The sequence below is a fragment of the Carassius gibelio genome, chromosome B12, assembly GCF_023724105.1.
Source record: "Carassius gibelio isolate Cgi1373 ecotype wild population from Czech Republic chromosome B12, carGib1.2-hapl.c, whole genome shotgun sequence".
In the NCBI taxonomy this organism is placed as follows: Eukaryota; Metazoa; Chordata; class Actinopteri; order Cypriniformes; family Cyprinidae; genus Carassius; species Carassius gibelio.
The window spans coordinates 1,085,266-1,105,967 of NC_068407.1; the positions used below are offsets into that span (position 1 = coordinate 1,085,266).

Consider the following 20,702-nt stretch of genomic DNA (forward strand, 5'->3'; position numbering starts at 1 on the left):
ACTTAATAGTTTATACAATATAACAGAATTTAACAAATAAAAAGCAGATTTGTTCAAATATATATTTTGATACATTTTCTATTATTTTATCCATGAAAAGAACCTATTTAAAATGTGAACCATCTCTACCTTAATGAACTTCTATTCAAAGCTCCTCAGCTGTGCGTCTGTTTGAGTCTCATCTATATTTACCAACACTCAAAGAGGCCAGAAGAGAGACACGTATCACTTACTGCATCACACTCACACAAACACGGCTCTACGTGGACCACAGACCCGGCAGAAGAAACAGAAGAACAGAGAAACGTGTGAGTTTGACAACACAAATAACAAATGACTTTATGTTCTCACAGTACATCCAGCTCTATTACTTCAAAAGATCAACGTACATTAAATTAAAGAATGAGCACACGGAATGTTGGATACGAGACTCCGCCCATCTGTGACCTTTTGACCCTCCTGCTAACGAACCGTCGACCCTCCAGCGCTTATAATGAAGTCTGGCCCAACATCTACATCAGTGATGCGTGCGTATTACTCCAATGCAACACTTTTAGTCTCCTAATGTGTGTTAGCTAACTCAATGTTTCTTTTTATTTCTACCACATGTGGAGCTCAGAACTCAAATGCATGCAATGCTATTGGTAGACGTTTGTGTATAGGTGAGATTTGAGAGCTACTGCTCAGAATGAACTCTTGATTCTCTCAGTGCGACAGCGAAAGACAAGACACTTCTAAGACATCTAGTCACTCACATCGTCAACGCCGCACACGGACCCGCTCACATCGACACCGGAGCCGGTTTCTACACAGACACAAACATAGAGTATCACGGCGTGGAGGCACCAGACAGCAGACACTTTGACATCGCACCGTTCTTCCTCCCAACAGCCAGTTTCATTCATGAAGCTCTGTCTCAGCAGAGTAAGACATTGTGCACCTCCAGACCGACAGAGTTTGCATGATGCATGTTTCACTTGTGATGTGCTATTAGTGCACTTCTTTTAAACAAAAAAAATAAGAAAGCCTACTGTCTTATGCACTTCTCAGAAATACACAAACAGAAAAGTATAGCCTACATATGCTCTATACTGTACTTGAACCTCAATCTTTTGATTGTGATATAGTTAAAAATACAGTTAAGTGTTCTATTCATGTTTAGTGGTGGCTTATTAAATAGTTTTTTACTAAACTTGCACGCTCAAGTCCGCTTTGGGGTAGAATAGTTTAGGTCAATAAAACAGAAAAAGAAAATTCACAACTACAAATTACAAAAATAGAAGTTTATTAAGAGTATGCTTAAGAGTTTACTTATTTAAGGTATTGATTTCAGGGATTGACATATTGGGGATATTATTGTGTTTAGGTGTTTAAAACCGCCTTCTAGGAATTCTAGGTCGCATTGTGAATGATTACTCCGTGACATTATTACAAATAAAATAATGTTTAATCAAAAAACACTGAACAAAATGACAAAAAAAAACACTTTATAAAAACCAATCAATTCCTAAATTTAAAGATGCACTCTAGTTTTTCTTGTTGGATGAATATCGTGTTTAAGTTGAATCTGTTTGATGTTTTATAGACATCGATGTGACGGGTTTGAACAGGTTAAACCTGAGTGTGTGATGCTAGTTTCCTCTGTTTTTCAGGAGAGGGGAAGGTCTTGGTTCATTGTGCCAGAGGCGTGAGTCGTTCAGCGACACTAGTTCTGGCGTATCTGATGATATACGAAAAACTCACCATCGCAGACGCCGTCAGTGTAGTTTGTGCCCACAGGAACATTTTACCCAACGCTGGATTCCTTCAACAGCTCCGTCAGCTGGACTCTAGCCTCAATCTGCAGAGAAGAGATCAGATCTATTAGTATAAACAAAGAGGAATCTTTAATAACTCATTTAAAGGAATGAATCACCCGAAAATGAAAATTTTCTGAAAATGAGCTCAAGTTTGAGTTTGTTTCCTCATTGGAACAGATTTGGAGAAATCATGTTACATCAGTAGATGCTCTGCAGTGAATGGGTGCCGTCGGAATGATAGTCCAAACAGCTGATAAAAATAATCCATAAATAATCCACACCACTTCCGTACATCAATTAACAAGTCAATATTCAAAACAATGCTTCTTTAATCAAAATACATAAAGATATTCGTTCAGGACTGTTTATACAGTAGCTTGATCTGTGCAGATTTCTCTCCTGATTCAAAACTATTTTTTTTACTTGACAAAGCAATATTATGGACAAGAAAAACACACACTAAGTGATATTTATTCCAATAGAGACAAATACATTATTTCTAATTAATCCTGGAAATTGTGTACGAGGTGTCCCATTTTGGTGTCTTGTCTTTGTGCAAGAGTTTAGTACTATATGCAAAAAAATCACATGCAACAGCTTTAAAAATATATGCATGCATTTATTTTTTAAGTATATGTTGTGTGTATATGCATGCATATATTTTGAAAGTATATGTTGTGTGTACATGCATGCATATATTCTGTTAGTATATACTGTGCATATATGCATGCAGTGGTTTATCAGCTGTTTGGACTCTCATTCTGACGGCACCCATTCACTGCAGTGCATCCATTGGTGAACAAGCACTGAAACGCCACATTTCTCCAAATCTGATGAAGAAACAAACTCATCCTTATGACCTGACGAAGACAACATTTTCAGCAAATGTTCATTTTTGGGTGAGCTATTCTTTTAAGAATTAATAAATCATAGAGTTGCCATTTATGAAATGATGTAGAGCAAACAAGTCTTTAAGGGATCATGATTCTTGATTATAGTTCTCAGCATTAATTTGGGTGCACTATTAGTGTGCTATGGTGTTCATGTCACGTCTTGTATCAGTTGAGAAACATATAAATGTATTTTTGAGGGGTTCAGCTCTCTCTAGTGAGAGAAAGGTAGAACAGACCTCTAAAAATAACCCAGAATTTAACACCCAACTCCAACCGTTCGTCAGCCCAAAGCAGTCGACTCAGCTCAGCACGGACTCCTGATCTGACCTGAACACAAAAAAATAGAGAAAGAGACAGATATTGAAGTCAGAAGTGATACGGAGACAACCTCCAGCTGTTGATTTACACCTAAAATGAGACGTAGTTCAGCATTCGGCCTGGTTTTCATCTACGCTTCTGCCTTTGGGCCTTGTTTATACCCTCTCATGCTGTTTTAATCGAACGCGTGTTTGAAGATGACCTCAAGGAGGAAGTTTGGAGTGAAGTCTGAGGTTTCTGAAGAGAAAGAGGAATATGTGACACCAAACGGCTACGAGCTGGAGAAACACCTGACGCACGGCAGCGTCGCCTACACACACGTCAATGAGGTCTGGCCTAACGTCTACATAGGGAACGAGTGAGTTGTGTTGTTTGACTAACCCTAATATCAGTTGTGATGATAATAATGCAGGAGACATGAAAAAGATGCATACTTAATACACTCAATAACATTCATCCTATTATACAGTAAGCCTATTGATTATTTCCCTTAAACTATCACTAAAGTCAAAGCCAGAGTTGTGTTATTGTGCTACATTAAATAGTAAACTGCAACTCTATGATTTACTTAAAGAAAACGTTATTTAAAAGTGCTGAAAATGTACTCAACTTCAGAGTCCATCCAATATGTAAATGTGTTCGTTTCTTCATCATATTTGGAAAATTTAGCATCAATTACTCACCAAGGATGCTTTGCAGTGAATGGGTGCCGTCAGAATGCGAGTCCAAACAGCTGATAAAAACATCACAATAATCCACAAGTAATCCACACAACTAAAGGCAATCAATTAACATCTTATTAAACAAAACATCTTTTTAAAAAACTTTCGGAAGCAATTTTACACAGCATTTGACCCTTTTTACCTAAAACATGAGTCCATAATACCTAATATATTGCTTTCTTAAGTAAAAAAAAGTCTTTATTATCAATGTTATCTATTATTATTATTGTTATTACTTTTGCCGTCATCACAAAATATTATTAGCATTATTATTATACATGCTATTGCTATTTAAATACTTCTACTATTACCCATTTGTCATTTCTGCTTATTTTCATTGCTGTTTTATTGTTGTTTTTGTGTTTTGTGTTCACCCTATGTTGTATGTTTTTGCACTCCTAATAAAAATTGTTTGTAGGAAACAAATCGATCATTAAGATTTTTTAATCCAGTAAAGCATCTAAAGCCAGTACGTTTTTAATTTACGCAAAAATGTGAAATAGAGTCAGTGAAGAAAGTGGACTAGCACCATATCCAACTTTCAGACCGTGCACACAAAGTATGATAACTAGTCTATATTAGCATCTATAAAAATCTAAAATTGTAGTAATGTAAGAAATGTTAGTGCTAGTGCACAGTTGAGGTTTAAAGTGCAGACGTATGGAGAGTTTTTCTGTAGGCATGAGATGGGAAGGTAGTTTAATGGTGGACTAGTGTCTAAAAGCTGTTGTGTCTCTGTGAAGAGAAACAGCAAAGGACCGATACAAGCTGAAGACGATGGGCATCACACACATCCTGAACGCAGCCGAGGGCGAGTGGAACAGTGTGGACACCGGCGCTGAATACTACAGAGACATGGACGTGCATTACTACGGGATCACGGCGGAAGATGTTCCCACGTTCAACCTCAGCCAGTTCTTCTATCCTGCCGCAGAACACATCCACCAGACCCTCAGAAACCCCCAGAGTGAGCTGAAACACAACAGATATTACTCAAGAGCGAATCAGCATACTGCAGGCAATATTTGGACACATTTGACACATTTGATCTAAAAAAGCGGTTCCTCAAACTTCGCAGGGGGCCAACTAAAAATCTAGATTTCTTATTTTAATGCACACAATCAACATCTGCTTTTCATTTAAGATCTAGGATTCTTGCAAGTTATTTCTATAATGAATACTGTATGCATTGTTGAAATCCAAGCTGAATATTCAAGCAGAATTTGTGAGAACACAATGACTGGAAATATCATTCAAATTCATTGGTTTAAAAGAGTTGGGTCCTTTTACTTATTAGTTGTTAATGACATTTATATATTTTTAGTTATTTAGTTTGGCAGAAAGAGTTAATGTGGATAATTTATTATTATTATTTTTTTTTTTTTTGTGGACAGTTGAGGACATTCAAGTCAAAAGTTGAGGACAGCTCATCTGAAAATCTTCCCCTTTAATGAATTGCTTTACAAAGCTATTAACCCTTGTGCATTGTTCAAATTCACTTCCCTTTCATTATGTTCGGGATGAAAACACTCAATTAAACTGCTGTAAAAATGTATCAGATTCATATTTTTTTTCAATTTTTTTTGCATAAATCTGTTAATCAACTTCAGTCCTGATCAAAACTGTTTAAAAAAAAATCCAAGATTTTAATTGCTAAGTTCATAAATGATGTCACTGATTTGGGGGGAAAAAACACACAAAATTACTTATTTTCAATATAAAAGTAATTGTGGCTGGATTTTTTTAAAAACTTTTTATAACAGTCTTGGGCATGTCAAAGATTAGTAGGAACATTGGCTTTGATGCATTTTTAGTTTTTGTGCAACATTAGTTCCCTATCATAGGTCACTTCGATGCTGCGGTGACGTCACCACGTATGGGAACACCTCTGGTGTGACGAATGTCTGAAGCCCTATACCATCCCGCCAATCCTATTGGCCAAATGGCGCATAGCACCACCCTGCGCATGCGCACGCATGATATACCTGGGTGCAGCGCGCCATTTCGCTCAGATTTCATTCCTTCAGGAATAGCGAATCATCTGTGCCCTATCATCTCGCGTTCTCCAGCGATTTTCTTCGAGCAGTGTTAACTCCTCTTTCGCGGACGCGATGAGTCAACGAAAGGTAAGAGCCGTATATGGGTTTATCACAGGGAGGCACTCATGAGAGATTCGTTTGCAGCCTCTCTCATGTTCTCTCTGTGATAGCCTACGGCTATGGTAAAATAAGAAAGTAATCCACGCTCTGGAGTCTATTTCTTCAGTCGCCTCGCGTCTAACCCCCACCGTTCGCTTCTGCGGTCGCCGAGGCCCCGCACGAGGTGTTGGTTAGGGGCGATATGTGCGGCTTGACTATGAGTACAGTGATGCACTGGATTTTTCCACTTGCTCGCTCTCCCCTACTCGAGCGCGGTAATCAGAGCAGTTTTGCTTTATACTATGTTGTCTACCGCAGCTTCTACTCAGAGTAGGCTCTGACCGGCATAAGCGGTTCTCTCCCTCCGAGCGGACAGGAGAAACGCGCTTCCCCTTTTCTCAGTGTGCTAATATGTGGCTATCCACGCGGTGGATAAACTACCCTTCTCACGGACCTCCACCAAGAGGTTCGAGGTCCTGGAAGCAGCCTTATCGGCGCATATCACGAACGGCGCGGGTTTTTGCCACGATTTAGTGACATGCTATTATATAGCGATGCCGTTTGACTACCTCTCTAGCCGAACGGATCGCGCCTAACTCCGCCGCGACCTAGTCTCGTCTAGACGTATCGAGTCGTGTCTATTTCGGGAAAAATTTCATTCTCTTATTACGGTTCTTTACGAGAAGCCTCTCGTTCTCCCCCACGCTCTAACATTGACTGTCTCGCAGCACAAGCACTTCGAGCGTCACTGAACTGAGCTGTTATTTGAGCGCCCCTCAGACACTGCACAATTCGTCTTCAGAGTTTGAGGGACGGCACAAGAGACTGGCGAATTTGGCCAGTTTATGACGGCTCACACAGCTGCCGCGTTCTCGCTAGCGGCGTGGCCCTATGTTTATCTTGTTGGTTTAAATCCTGCCGTGGACACGCTTCAGGATTATACACAACGAAACACAGCGAGTTTGACGCATGCATTTCCTTCTATGTTTGCCGGGGTCTGTGCCCTCCACTGAAGAGTGCTGTTGGACTGCTATGCACATCCAACCCTCTCACTGCAGTCCCCACGCTCTAACATTGACTGTCTCGCAGCACAAGCACTTCGAGCGTCACTGAACTGAGCTGTTATTGGAGCGCCCCCTCAGACACTCTGCACTATTCAGCCTTCAGAGTCTGAGGGACGCCACAAGAGGCTGGAAAATATGGCCAGTTTATGACGGCTCACACAGCTGCCGCGTTCTCGCTAGCGGCGTGGCCTAATGTTTTCTTGTTGTATTAAATCCTGCCGTGAACACGCTTCAGGATTATACACAATGAAACGCAGCGAGTTTGACGCATGCGCCTTACTTCATGTTTGCCAGGGTCTGTGCCCTCCACTAGAGAGTGCTGTTGGACTGCTAATGCACATCCAACCCTTTCACTGCAGTCCCCACGCTCTAACATTGACTGTCTCGCAGCAAAGGCACCTCGAGCATCATTGGATTGAGCTATCATTTGAGCGCCCCCTCAGACACTCTGCACTATTCAGCCTTCAGAGTCTGAGGGACGCCACGAGAGACTGGCGAATATGGCCAGTTATGATGGCTCACACAGCTGCCACGTTCTCGCTAGCGGCGTGGCCTACTGTCATCTTGTTGGATTAAATCCTGCCGTGAACACGCTTCAGGATTATACACAACGAAACGCGGCGAGTTTGACGCTTGCGCTTTCCTTCTATGTTTGCCAGGGTCTGTGCCCTCCACTAGAGAGTGCTGTTGGACTGCTAATGCACATCCAACCCTCTCACTGCAGTCCCCATGCTCTAACATTGACTGTCTCGCAGCTAAGGCACCTCGAGCATCATTGGATTGAGTTATCATTTGAGCGCCCCCTCAGACACTCTGCACAATCCAGCCTTTAGAGTTTGAGGGGCGGTACAAAAGGCTGGCAAAGATGGCCAGTTTATGACTGCTCATACAGCCGCCACGTTCTCGCAATGGCGACGTGGCCCGATTTTTATCTTGGTGAATTAAATCCTGCCGTGGATACGCTTCAGGATTATACACAACGAAACGCAGCGAGTTTACGCATGCGCTTTACTTCATGTTCGCCAGGGACTGTGCCCTCCACTATAGAGTGCTGTTGGACCGCTAATGCGCATCCAACACACTCACTGCAGTCCCTACGCTCTGACATTGGCTGTCTCGCAGCAAACAGCGCTTCGAGCAGCATTGGATCGGGCTGTGACGCCAGGCATAAATAATAACTAATAATCCCTCAGACACTGCGCAATCCAGCTTTCAGATTTTGAGGGGTGATTCTAGGGTCTTACACAGACGACCCATTTATGACGGCTCGCACAGCCGCCGTTTTAGTTAGCGGCAGAGCTTGATGTTCAATTCGTTGGTCTAATTCCTGCCGTGGACACGTTCAGGATTATACACAACGGGACGCAATAGCTCTTATGCATACACTTCCCCTGTGCACGAATGCCGCAGGCTTTTCCGTGCACGGACATTGTGTATGACAACGTTGCAGAAAGCGGAAATTTGAGAAACTGCTAGTATCGTTTTGGGTCGCGTGTAACGCTTGCCCGGCATTTCTCAATGGGTGTTACGCACAATTGTCACGGATACACCAATTCGCTTTTTAGAGGCCCGCCTCTTTCCGCTGAATTCTTTCCACGGTGGTAGACTGATGGTAATAGCAGTGTTGTGACAGGAGATGTCAACTCTGCTGAGCAAAGGGGCTATAGAAGTCGTAGACCCCGTACTTCTCAATGCATGGATGTAGCTCTGGCCCCGTTGCGGCTCCAGGGCGTCCATCTGTTAACCACTTGTACGATTGACAGCGGCATTCCCCGTAATTTGTCTGGGGTTACTTCACATGCGCCCCTTTTCAGTGGAAAAGTGGGCGGAAAGACGAAATATTTCACCCCGTTGTCTTCCGCATCCGACGATTTCGGTGACACGGAGTGTGTGATGTCGTTAAAACTATGGATGCCAACCGAGTTTCTCCTACCGGGGTTCGGCTGGGGATTGAGCTTTCCCAGAGACCGTCACGACGGATGCGTCTTTGACCGGTTGGGGAGCTGTTTGTCAAGGGCTATCAGCCCATGGAGTGTGGACAGCTGCACAACGCGGTTGGTATATAAACCGGTTGGAATTACTGGCAGTTTTCTGGCTCTCCAGTAATTCGCGAATCTGCTGATCGGCCGTCTTGTGCTGCTCAGATCAGACAACACAGCGTTTGTCTCATACCTGAATCATTAGGAAGGATTACGCTCTCGCCCCCTGTGCAGGCTGGCGAGACATGTTCTTCTCTGGTCTCAGAGAAAATTTCTGTCGACCCGAGTTGTTCATGTCCCTGGACGTTTGAACTTCGGAGCGGATATGCTATCCAGACAGGCTCTGGAACAGGGAGAATGGAGATTACACCTCCAGACGGTGAATCTTTTATGGTGGGTATTCGGCAAAGCGAAAGTGGATTTATTTGCGTCTAACATGACTATGCATTGCCCGCTATGGTTCTCCCTATGCCCCCCATCGCCCCTGGGCGTGGATGCATTAGCTCACAGCTGGCCCAGGACCAGTGTGTATGCTTTCCTCCGATTCATTTGATCCCAGCGGTATTATGCAGAATACGGCGGGACAGAGTGGAACAGCTGTTGCTGGTGGCTCCGCGATGGCACACGCAGCCGTGGTTTGCGGATCTATCAGTCTGCTAGCGGGCTCTCCGTGGAGATTCCCCTCAGGCGAGATTTATTATCACAAGCACAGGGGCTGATTTGGCACCCGAGGCCGGATCTGTGGAAACTGTGGGCGTGGCCACTGAGCGGAGTGCATTAGTATGTCCCGGTCTTTCTGTTGGAACCGCTGAGACTATATTGAATTCTAGAGCAGCTTCTACGAGACGCTTATATGCTTTCAAGTGGAGACTGATTACAGCCTGGTGTGGCAATCGTAATGTGGATCCAGTTTACTGCCCAGTGGCTTCAGTGCTGGAGTTCCTCCAGGATTGTTTTTCGGATGGCGTAACACCAGCCACTTTTAAGGTTTACGTGGCAGCCATTTCAGCTTACCACGAATACTTAGGCGGTGCCTCTATGGGGCGTCATCCATTAGTTTCTCGTTGCATACAGCGTGCGCGACGGCTGAGGCCTTTCCGCCCTGTTCGAGTTCCTTCATGGGGTTTATCCTTTGTGTTGCTAGGTTTATCAGGGCATCCGTTTGAGCCCTTGGAGCCCGTATCGTATAAATTCTTGACACTGAAGACATTTCTTCTCATGGCTTTATCCTCCCTCAAGAGAGTTGGGGATTTACAGGCTCTTTCTGTTTCACCCTCATGCATGGAATTTGCACCGGGCTCTGTGAAGGTGCTGCTGCGGCCCAGGCCTAACTATGTTCCTAGGTCGCATCTAACCTCTTTCGCTTTCAGTAAGTGTTCCTGGAAGCTTTTTCACCTGCTGAGGCTGGATCAAGAGATCTAAGTCTTTGCCCTGTGAGAGCTTAAAGACTTATGTGGATCGTACAGCCCCTTGGCATGAATCTGACCAGCTGTTTGTCTGTTTTGGACATAAAGTAAGGGCCATGCGGTTACAAAGCAGCGCATGTCCCATTGGCTGGTGGAGGCAATTTCTTTGGCCTATGAGGCGCGCGGACTCGCTTCGCCCTTAGGAATTGAGGCTCATTCCACTTGAGCTGTGGCTTCTTCTCAAGCTTTTCTCAGTGGATCTTCTATGGATGATATCTGTGCTGCGGCAGGATGGTCCTCACCGAGCATTTTTTATCAAGTCCTACAGTCTGGATGTGAGGATGGCTCCTGGCTCCCGGGTTCTCTCCGCTTGAGCAGATGCTTCCTCTGATCTCAGTTATCAGGTACGTCAGGCGTTTTGGTATATCGTTCCCATACGTGGTGACGTCACCGCAGCATCGAAGTGACCTATGATAGGGAACATCTCGGTTACGTATGTAACCTTGGTTCCCTGAATAGGGAACGAGATGCTGCGGTTCTGGCCGTTCCGTACCTTGATAACTCTTCATCTTCAGTCATGAAATCTGAGCGAAATGGCGCGCTGCACCCAGGTATATCATGCGTGCGCATGCGCAGGGTGGTGCTATGCGCCATTTGGCCAATAGGATTGGCGGGATGGTATAGGGCTTCAGACATTCGTCACACCAGAGGTGTTCCCATACGTGGTGACGTCACCGCAGCATCTCGTTCCCTATTCAGGGAACCAAGGTTACATACGTAACCGAGATGATTTACATTGTTTCTCCCTAATTTGTTGTTGGTGGCTGTTTTTGCCCCATTGACTTCCATTATAATGACATTTTTTGATTGCAAAGACATGACACCATATAATCATGCATTCTTGATTGTTTTTGGTTTTCCCTTTTGGGAAGAGGGTAAAAAAAATAATTTTTACACTTAATCACTAGGTGGGACCATTAACCCTTTAGATAGGCCTGTGCAAAAAAAAAAAGCTTAGTTTCTGACTTGTATATGAAGCTATATGGAGTATAACAGCATATTATATTGTGTGTGTATGTGTGTGTGAGAAAGAGTGTATCGCCCACAGTGTACCGTTAAGTTTTTCAAAAATTTCGGTGAAGATTTGTCACCAAAAATCATTCCATTAGCTCAAACACAGAGAAAGTTGTGGCCAAAATAAGATTCAACTTTACCCCCTAGTGGACAAAAATGTCCCCAGCAATGCATAAGGGTTAAGAAACAAAACAAAATAAAAAGATTGAAATTATTGGAACAAAATCAAGAAATGCACATCACACATGTTCCTCCTTCAATATGTGTAAAAGCATCCCAGGATGCCCCTCATGAAGATGGTTGATGAAAGTCTAGACAACGAAAAATCTTAAATATAAACGTCTTCATTTGTGCCACTTTCTTTTGATCACAACATCATTCCCAGACTGACTTCTGTCTTAGACCCATTTCCGAGTTTTCGTCACTTATTCTAACATCAGTTGCGTCCAAACTCTGCTGGGTGAGGTTGTCATCTTGCTCTTTATTTCTCCAGATAAGCTTCTGATCCACTGCGTGATGGGCCGCAGTCGCTCCGCCACACTCTTCTTGGCCTACTTGATGATCTACGAGCACATGACGGTTGTAGACGCCATCGAGCAGGTCAAACGCAGACGCCGCATCATCCCAAACTGGGGCTTTCTGAAGCAGCTGAGAGAGCTGGACACACACCTGCTGGAGCAGAGAAGAGCTCAAAACACACTTAAACACTAAAAACACTTATTGAGAGAAGAGCTATTTCTCTTTACATTTCTGGGTGTAGACAATGGCAGCCAGTGAATAGTGTTTAAGTTTGAGGTATGTCTAGTTTTAGTTCTGTGCAAGGATTGGTGCATTTGTGCATCACACACACACACACACACACACACACACACACACACACACACACACACACACACACATATATAGAAGAACTCTTGTCTATACTTGAAAACAATAACTAACAAACACAAACAACAAAAACACTAAATTAATACAACTTTAATATGAAGAATACAGCTAAAACGAATTAAAAATACTGATACTAAAACAACAACGACACAACTTTGGAACAGTTAAAATGTTTTTATTAAACTGGTCAGTTGAACAGTCCTGTTTCATAAGCAGAAAGAGCAAGAGGAAAACATTTCCCACTTCAGATACAGCTTATGTGTATTTAGAGACTTTTGTGCGTTTAAGATACAATTTGGTATTTCAAAGTAACAATAAATACCTGAAAGATGTCAACTTGCTAGCCTAAAATCCTGTTATTTTAATTTACTACTTTTATTTTTGAGAAATATAAATGCACTTGCTTTAAATGATATCAGAGATCTTTAATAGATTAAATAGAGAAATGTTGTTCTTGCAATGTAACGTAAAAACAGATCAAAGACAAACCATACTTTAACACAAATTGTACATATGTGGTCGTTGCAATCCTGATAAATGCCCGTTTTAACAGGAAACGTGTGTAAACCAATGCTGAGGCACGCAGGTTGTGTTGCCGGAATTTCAGAACAAAAAAAAAATGAGCTGGAAAGACTCCGTATTGGGAAATATGTGAGGGAGTTACTGGAAATCGGGTTTCTCGGGGAAAGTGCAGCCGACTCGCCGGATGATGACATTAGCGGCGTAGTGACCTGCTCGGATACACTCCTCCAACGGCTTCTCCTGAACCAACTCCGACAGGAATCCTGCAGGAAACAACAACAAACAAACAAAGTTAATGTGTGGGCTCCGTTCTAAAGCTTAGTGAGCCGCCTTGATATCTACAGCATCCCAATCCTAATTCTTCAGCTTTGAGTCTATGGCTGCACATACAATATGGTAAAAAGTTTTGAAATTTGGCACGAGGATAGAGGACAGTCTGAACGTTAACCACAACAAATTTGGAGTCTCTAACTCAAACCCTCTAGCGCCACCAAGTGTCCAAAGTTGCACTCACATTTATGCTAATAACTTTTGAAATGTAATGGCTAGAAACTAATGACATAACTTTTCTCCTACACGTTACAATTTACATGAAAATCAAACCAGATCATCTTTGGAACATTGTGACAAAACAAAACAAAACATAAAATTAAAGTTTATTAGTCAACCCGTCTTTGAATAACGCGTAAATGAATTTGACGAAGAGCTTGTTAAAGTGGACGTGAGGTTATATCTCTGCAATGCTTTCGAGTATTCAGAACAAAAATGGAGTGTGTCACAATAATGATGACCTAAAGCTCCCTGCACAGTTTCAGCACAGCGCCACCTAGTGGCCTGGAGATATGGAGAAAAAAGAAATTTTTGCTTATAATATCTGAATGGTTTGGCTAAAAATAAATAAATTTTTAAAAAATTAATTCACAAGACTTGTTTCTTCATATTTGGAGAAACATACAGAGTTGAACGCCATGCAATTTTCCCAAGTTGGCCATTTTTTTATATTTGTTGTAAAATGCTATATTTTACGAATCACATTGTTGCACTATATCAAAACTCTCTAAGTCATTAACACCATGCCCTGAAGACTCAGCTTGAAAAGTCTTGACTAAATACTCTAAAGTACTGCTTATATATATACATATCCATACTGTATATACTTTATATGCGCTGAAATACAAATATGGTTTAGGATTTACTTTGTGTTAAGAATATTCACTCGGAATTAGCACATAATTACACAAAAATGGCAAGTAACACACTGAAACACAACAATTATAAGTAGAAAGACTAAAACAGTAATTTCTTGTAAAACGCACTGCAATAATCCATTTGCAACTTTGAAAAACCTCCAAGATATTAAAGACTGCACAGCTAATATATTCCCGAATTAATATGAATTCATTAAAAAATTGATCTGACGAATCATTTACCTCCCACAAAAGCATCCCCAGCACCGTTAGTGTCCACAATGTCGTTCTGGTCGATGTCTAAAACGGGAAACATTTTCACTTTATCACCTGAAAGAAGACAAACAAAGGCAATTCAGGAAACACAACTCAAATGATCCAAACGCATCCAGATGTTGATTGCTGGACGTACCCACAGTGGCCACAGTGTCTTCCCTGCCCTGGGTGAAGACCACGATCCTCTGCCTGTTCTTATTGACTTTGGGCAGAGACTGAACCCTCCTCGCAATCTCAGCGATGTCCTCTGTCTGCAGGAACACAAGCATCGGAGCAAGGAGGAGGTTATACGGTTCGGAGATCATATTAATATAGCAGCTCATCCAAAAATGATAACAACTTCTTCAGTGTGCAAGAAAAAAAATTGCATTACAGTATTTTTCGCTCACCTCAAAGCCTTGCTCTTTTGCAAATGTAGCAGCTTCCTGTAAAACAAACATCAAGCAATCATCACAGTCGATGAGAAGATACATGGAAAGGAATATATTGGAGATGTAGAGTGACAACGACTGATATTTAGATCATTTTATATCAGTATCTGCTCTACTGATGTAAAGATCTCAGTGATTCACATCACAAGCATCAGAACTTCATCACTTTTTGTAAATCTAAATAACAGCATTTGCTCAGTTTGAGACTTTGAATAAAATCGACTTCAAATATCAAATACGATACTCCACAAAACCACATATGCAACTCTTCCCCCTGACTGTGATTTCACACGCCAGGCTTTATAGGGTTAAAAGTGCACTTAAAAACCACCGAGGAACATGAAGACTCACCGTCTCGTTCCCGAAGATGATGTCCACGTACGGCATGACCTTCATCAGCGGCTCTTTGAAGAACTGACTGATGAAGGGCGCCGAGAGGTTCAGGCTGAAGATCTTGTTGTTGTCAGATGCATGTTTGGCCACTTTGAGGATGGACTCCGGAGACACGGTCAGGAAAAACCCCTGCACAGACACCGATACTAGCTGATTAAATCTCTCGAAACACACATGAAGGTCAATGTGAAGCACTTACTGCGATGTAATAAACTCTGGCTTTCTCCACCAGACTCCAGTTCCTATCAACATCCAGATGTTTCTCTTTATTATAGCAGTTTGCTGCCGCCAGGTTTGCAACCAGAGACCTGCAAACACACAATAACACACTGATCCCATGTGTGTGAGGGGCTGTAAAACCACAAAGGACCATCATGTTTTATATCAGAATGGATGGGATTGTCATAAACTGCATTAGGAGACAGATTAATCATATAGATGTTTAACACTTCAACTATATCGGTAATGTTATTGGTATCAGCCATCCAGCTTAGTTGATACTAGAATTAACCATAGTTAGTTACATTGTTACAATTTCCTAATTCCATCAGACACATTTTTAAATATGGAAATATTATATTAGAGTGTGTTAGGTATATATTACACAATGGTTTGATGTCTTGTTTCATGTTTTATCTTAGTATGAATTATAAAAAAAGATAAAAAAAAAAAAAAAAAAAGTTTTATTTATTTTCTCTAACATTTACAATTTTGAGATTATTATTATTTTTTAATAAATTAATTGTATTCAGCAAGGATGCATTAAAACGATCAAAAGTAACAGTAAATGCATTTATGATGCTACAAAAGATTTATTTTTAAAATAAATGCCCTTTAAATAGAATTTTCTGTATATCAAAGAATCCTGAAAAATGTAATGTTTAATGATTTCTACAAATATATATTGTGCAGCACAACTGTTTTCAACACTGATGACAATCAGAAATGTTTCTTGAGCAGTAAATCATCATATTTTCATGATTTTTGAAGATCATGTGACACTGAAAATACAGCGGAGCATCACAGAAATAAATTACACTTTAACACAGATTCACACAGTTATTAGTTATTTTAAATTCTAAAAATATTTCACATTTTTACAGTATTTTAGATCAAATAAACGCAGCCTTGTTGAGCAGAAAACCTGTTTTATATCTGACCTGTTGTCTCCAGTAATGCAGGCCGCACAGGTTCCCGTCGGCTCTTGACTCTGTTCATAATAATGAGCGTCAACATGAGCTTCAGCCGCTTTCTGCTTCAGAATCTCTCCGAAGTGATCCGTGCCGATACAGCCGAAGAACGTGGCCACCTTCTGCGGCTCCTGGATCATCCACTGAGACACAGAAGATACCGACCGTACGTTAAAATCAGTGATATAAAACAGCCTTCCCATAATTCCCTGACAGATGATGTACCTGAGCGATTTTGACAGAGTTCTGTGTGGATCCACCAGCATGATACTCCACTTTACTCTTCTTCACGATCTCATCAAACCTGCAGCGAGAAGAAAGCGCACACATGTTTTTTGTATGTTGACTGAAATGCAATTGGAATATTTCACCATTTTTGATTAAATAATTATTCCACATTTTGTTGCATGCTATATATAAAAGAGAGGAGGATTGACAGTACTCACAGAGCTTTATGTTTCTCCTCCGCCAGGATCTGATCGTTGGGCTTCAAGCCAAACCTGCGCACAAACACATCCAAACAGTTAGTTAGAAATAATCACACACTTACAGAGCTGGAGGATATGAGGTTGCATGTCGTTTTAACTCACACACAACACTCACTTATCAAGAAAGTCCTTATCCACCACGGCAGAGATGTCCAGCAGCGGATTCCCCATCCCGAACAGAGCATTCTGACTGCAAACAAGACACGGATCACAATAAACCACTGATATTTTAATAACCTTTAAGCACTGTGAGTAACTAGTGCATGCTATATAAATAAACATGCATTCTTAATCTAGAATTTACTCAATCTCATTTCAAATCTATATATATATGCATTATTTATTTATTTAGCATAGAAGAGCACAGATTTGTCATGGGCAAAAACTGCCACCTAACTCATTATATGCATAAGAACAGCATGCACATTCTGCTAATCATCTCTTTGCATGTTTCCTGATAAATATTTCAAGCGTTTGGAATGACACAAATATGAGCAGATTCCTGAGTGAACTATTCTGTGACAGTAACAGGTGGTCGGCACGCGATCGGGTTTCCATGAGCCTTTGAGACTTGAAGCCTTGGAATGAGAAGTGCGTTTATTAGCCAAGGAGCCAAATAGACCAGAATTCCTGCTCTTTTCCATTCTGTGAAATTGACATTGTAAAAGGTTGTTGATTTGAACCCCTGCAGAACCACTTTCTGGCTCTCCAGCTTCTAGGATTTATCTTTACAGTATTTTATAGATTTGACAACTTAGATTCAAGGTATATCTTTTATTACGTAGTTGGGAATCAAACCCATGACCTTGGTGTTGCTAGCATCTTAAGGTACAGTTTGAGCTTTAGGAAGGCATTCTGGTCCACAAGTTAACTCTTCATGGCTCTGAATGAACTCACAGGTCTAATATTAGCCTGACAAATGTCTATTTTACACACCAAGTTGTGTATCATGTCAAGTCTACATGCATTCGAGGTTAACACCAAAAACACGGTTTACAGAAATTATACATTTGAATTAACATTGTGAAAATTAATGCACTTTGAATCTTTTAACATACAGTGTGTGTTTAATGGGTTTAAACGGACTGTGTTTACAGCAGAGCACATGTTATAGTGCTGACTAAACTCTTCTCTCTCTCTCTCTCACACACACACACACACACACACTAAACTATGCACAGGACCGGGCTGCTAGAGATCTGAAACTAAATAAGTTATCCATTAAAATCACACAGAGCAACTTGGACAAGCGTACATTTATTGAGGAACTAAAAAAACTAAACTGCAGCAAACACAAGTGATCAGTGAATGCACATGTGTGTCATGCATAATAGCCAAATTATGCATATTTTTAAATATTGTGTGTGTAAAATAAGCATTCATTTATATAAAGCCATGCATATTTATCTCATTTATTAATATAGTTATTAATATTAATATATAGTAAGTTATTAATATTATATATATATAGTAAGCTGAATAAGAAAAATGCTTAAGATGTCACAAATGATGAAATAAAGCACGTTGCATCACATTGTAACACAATCCCAAAACCGGAAGCAGACAAGCATAGACACTGAGATTGCAGTAAGTATTCACAGTCTTACCTGATTGTAGGCATGATCACACACACTTTGACTGTCTGTTGTTCTGCTGCTCGCTGTGTGTGTGTGTGTGAGAGAGAGAGCACATGTGTCAGTTCACACACTCAAGATCCTGTAACCCGGAAGCCGAAACCCGCTCCAGATGATTACTTGTGTCACATGCATGGGCGGAAGGAGAGATCTATCATTCTGGTTGGCTAACAACAAGCCCACGTGTGTTTTTAAGCTCCGTCTGGAATGTTACTTTCATCATAATTTATGTTGCGCGTTCGCTGCGTGCATCTGACAGGATCGAGCCAGTGGCGGCTCCAGACAATTTTGATTGGGGGGGCAATGGGGGGGTCCTAGTCTTTTCAAGGGGGGTCTCATGAAAACCAACAAAAAATACAGTGGACATGGCTAATAACTGCATTTTTCTGCTACTAAACAACAAAAACACCTTTGCAATGTAAACAAATGACTGGCTACATTTGTTATTCATATCCTTCACACTGCACTTTCATGTCAGGTATATTATGCATTTTTATTGACATTGATATTTTTACATTTATTTCCAGATAGATATTATTGAGTTTACAGGCTAAAGTGGTCTTGCTGTTGTAAACACTGTTGCTTTTGTAGAAAAAATATTTGCATCACATTTAAAATATAATTATATTTTAATTCATTTCTGAATTGTTTTTATTTTTATAATGATAATTCAGAGAATGATAAAATCTGAATAAGCCTTACCAGTGTTGTGATAATTATTTTTACGTGTTAAAAATAAATAAGTACTGTAATATAATAAAAGTTTATTCCAATAACATAAAAAAGACCAGACCCCTCGATGCCTGTGAAACTTTTCTCCCTCAAACAGCACGCTAGTGTTACTTCTACACTACAGCAAAGAGTATAGAAGTTACTTCTATACTCTTTGACTACAGGCTACACACTGCAATATAAACAACGTATCTGCATGTTCTCACATCACATCGTTCTTGTAAAATAATAATAAGTAAATAAACACCAAAATCACTTCGCTGAGAATGAAACACCACTTACCAGCTGCCACGATGTTGAAAATATCCTCTAGCAATAAAAAAAAATGCGCGTGCAGCATGAGGAATCTTCCTGGTTGGATGAGGTCGTAGTCAGGTGAACGGTCATCATGTTGGTCATTTTATTTACGGCTAAATTATTATTAATAAATTGTACTAATATTATGATTGGGCGTGGGCAGGCATTCACAAAAGTTTATGTTATTACAAAAAAAAAATGAGGAAATTTTGCTTTGACAAAAGGGCACTTAAGGGGCAAAGGAGCAGGTGTTCAAGTGAACCGGTTCTTTCGGACAATTCGATCAAATAAACCAGCTGAAAAAAAAATGGTTCACCGGTTCTTTTGCGCTCGATGTAATGCCGTCATTGGCGATGATTGCCCTTCATTCAAGCCTTTGGTTTACCCGCGCTTATAACATTAGTACAGAATCAGTTCAGAATCAATCACCAAAAGAACCAGTTCGGTTCAGATGCGCTCTGTGTCAGTCTGCTTCACGCTGAATCACGCATGCGCAGTTATCATCAGCTCATCGGTTCTCGAATCGGACGCGTCCGACAGAAACGGTTCTCGGTTCAGTGTATGAATAAATGTCGAAATAATTATTATTTATTATTGTTCTGCGTAGTTTGAAGAGAAACATGTTTGGATCTTTATCCCGCATATATATTTTTTTTAATCAGGAAGAGGCTGGGGGGTCAAATGGGGGGTCAAGGGATTTTTTTGGCAGGGTCTTGAGACCCCCCAAGACCCCCCCTGGCGCCGCCGGTGGATCGAGCCACAGAAGCCAATAATCAATAATCATGCATGCAGTGTCTCGCATGCACACATGGCGACATGGAAATATCATGCATGCACTGTGTTGCATATGACGGTCTGATATCAAATATATGATGCACGAGCTCTGGAATGCATGCGCTGGTACATTTTGTTCAGGCGTCCGCGCGACCATCAAAACAGACATGCGTTCGAGTCATTTCTGCATCTCGCATCAGAACTACGAGTGCATGATGCATGTCGCTGTTTCAGTCGTGATACGATGCCGTATTTACTGCATGAGCTGAGATCATGAAATCAATCTTAAATCTTGCGCATCGTGATTTTACCTCAGTGTCTTGCTCTGCGTGTTCTTCTGTACAGCATTGGAGTCACTCGCAGATATCCTCCTGAGATCAGACCTTTCTTTTACGGTCTATGGATCAGACTGACAGAAAGAGCACGAGCTGATCTCAGATCAGATCATTTGTGTGTTTTAATTTGACGCTTTTAGCAGCTGTGCATTTGTTAATACA

The 20,702-nt window shown here is 41.2% G+C and overlaps 3 protein-coding genes across 3 annotated transcripts; 2 read left to right on the plus strand and 1 right to left on the minus strand.

Annotated features, from left to right (window-relative positions):
* Positions 1–248: 248 nt before the first annotated feature.
* On the plus strand, positions 249–2,410 carry LOC127968829 (dual specificity phosphatase 29-like). The gene is made up of 3 exons (XM_052570191.1): positions 249–527; positions 710–924; positions 1,653–2,410. The coding sequence occupies exons 1-3, from the start codon at positions 403–405 to the stop codon at positions 1,865–1,867; spliced, it is 555 nt and encodes a 184-aa protein (XP_052426151.1). The 5' UTR covers positions 249–402; the 3' UTR covers positions 1,868–2,410.
* Positions 2,411–2,819: 409 nt separating this feature from the next.
* dusp29 (dual specificity phosphatase 29) lies at positions 2,820–12,617 on the plus strand. The gene is made up of 3 exons (XM_052570189.1): positions 2,820–3,368; positions 4,476–4,699; positions 11,887–12,617. The coding sequence occupies exons 1-3, from the start codon at positions 3,208–3,210 to the stop codon at positions 12,102–12,104; spliced, it is 603 nt and encodes a 200-aa protein (XP_052426149.1). The 5' UTR covers positions 2,820–3,207; the 3' UTR covers positions 12,105–12,617.
* Positions 12,436–20,589, minus strand: LOC127968820 (adenosine kinase). Its single transcript, XM_052570181.1, has 12 exons — positions 20,517–20,589; positions 18,376–18,428; positions 16,884–16,958; positions 16,727–16,780; positions 16,506–16,584; positions 16,251–16,423; positions 15,290–15,398; positions 15,049–15,219; positions 14,656–14,691; positions 14,403–14,517; positions 14,234–14,320; positions 12,436–13,066 (listed from the first exon to the last, which is right to left on the minus strand). Exons 2-12 carry the CDS (start codon positions 18,387–18,389, stop codon positions 12,942–12,944), a joined length of 1,038 nt encoding a protein of 345 aa, XP_052426141.1. The 5' UTR covers positions 18,390–18,428; positions 20,517–20,589; the 3' UTR covers positions 12,436–12,941.
* Positions 20,590–20,702: the final 113 nt, after the last annotated feature.